Source organism: Laetiporus sulphureus, assembly GCF_001632365.1.
Source record: "Laetiporus sulphureus 93-53 unplaced genomic scaffold LAESUscaffold_233, whole genome shotgun sequence".
NCBI classification, from domain to species: domain Eukaryota; kingdom Fungi; phylum Basidiomycota; class Agaricomycetes; order Polyporales; family Laetiporaceae; genus Laetiporus; species Laetiporus sulphureus.
The window spans coordinates 1822-2589 of NW_024468742.1; the positions used below are offsets into that span (position 1 = coordinate 1822).

The window sequence follows — 768 nt, forward strand, 5'->3', positions numbered from 1 at the left end:
GTCCTTGGCACCAGGGGATGTCACTGTTTCGCGCATTACAGTGCTCCCTGCCAAAAAGAAGACAGCCATGATGTGGCTGGTTTATTCGTCTGGAGCATGTCAGGCTCTGACGATGTCAAGCGTAAGTGAGGGTACTTTGCCTTGAGATGAGCTAGCATCTCGAGGTCTGTTTCCTCCTCATCGTCCGTGACTACTTCGCGAATTCACGCCATGGTGAGCCTCGACGATTCTGCCTCCTCCTCTTCATCATCCGTGACCTGCATCTCGATGCATCTGACAACCGTCTTATACTTCTTTTGACGTTGCACCGCAGGTCCGGACCCTCTCATTCCTCCACCTCCATCTGTTCGCTCCTTCCATTTTTCCTCTTTGATCATCACTTTCTTATATTCTTCGCAGCGATGGCCAAACTTTCTCTCCTTCTTGCAATATTTGCATACAGACACCTTCTTGTCTGTAGCGTTGACCTCCCCCTTGGTCGAAGCCTTCTTCTTCTTCTTGCCGGTGTTCTTTACCTCGTCTACCTGCATAGCATTGGGGTCTTTCCTCGAGCTTGTTGTGAACATACGCTTCATGCGTCGCTCAATGTCCAAGTCCCAGTCGAGGTAAGCCTCCCATGTGGTAGGCCACTGTTTCTCGTTCATCCCTGCATGTACTTGCAGTATTTTATCAGGCATGATGCGGCGAATCTTTTCTATAAGATCCACATCAGATAGAGCGGACTTGTTAGCCCACTTCTTGAACTTCTCAGCAAATTTGGACATATCC

General features: G+C 49.2%; 1 protein-coding gene across 1 annotated transcript; it reads right to left on the minus strand.

The window, feature by feature from the left end:
- Positions 1 to 203: 203 nt before the first annotated feature.
- Positions 204 to 677, minus strand: LAESUDRAFT_765477 (uncharacterized protein; the record flags this gene model as incomplete). Its single annotated transcript, XM_040913690.1, has 1 exon — positions 204 to 677. The coding sequence occupies one exon, from the start codon at positions 675 to 677 to the stop codon at positions 204 to 206; it is 474 nt and encodes a 157-aa protein (XP_040757225.1).
- Between the last annotated feature and the right edge of the window lie 91 nt (positions 678 to 768).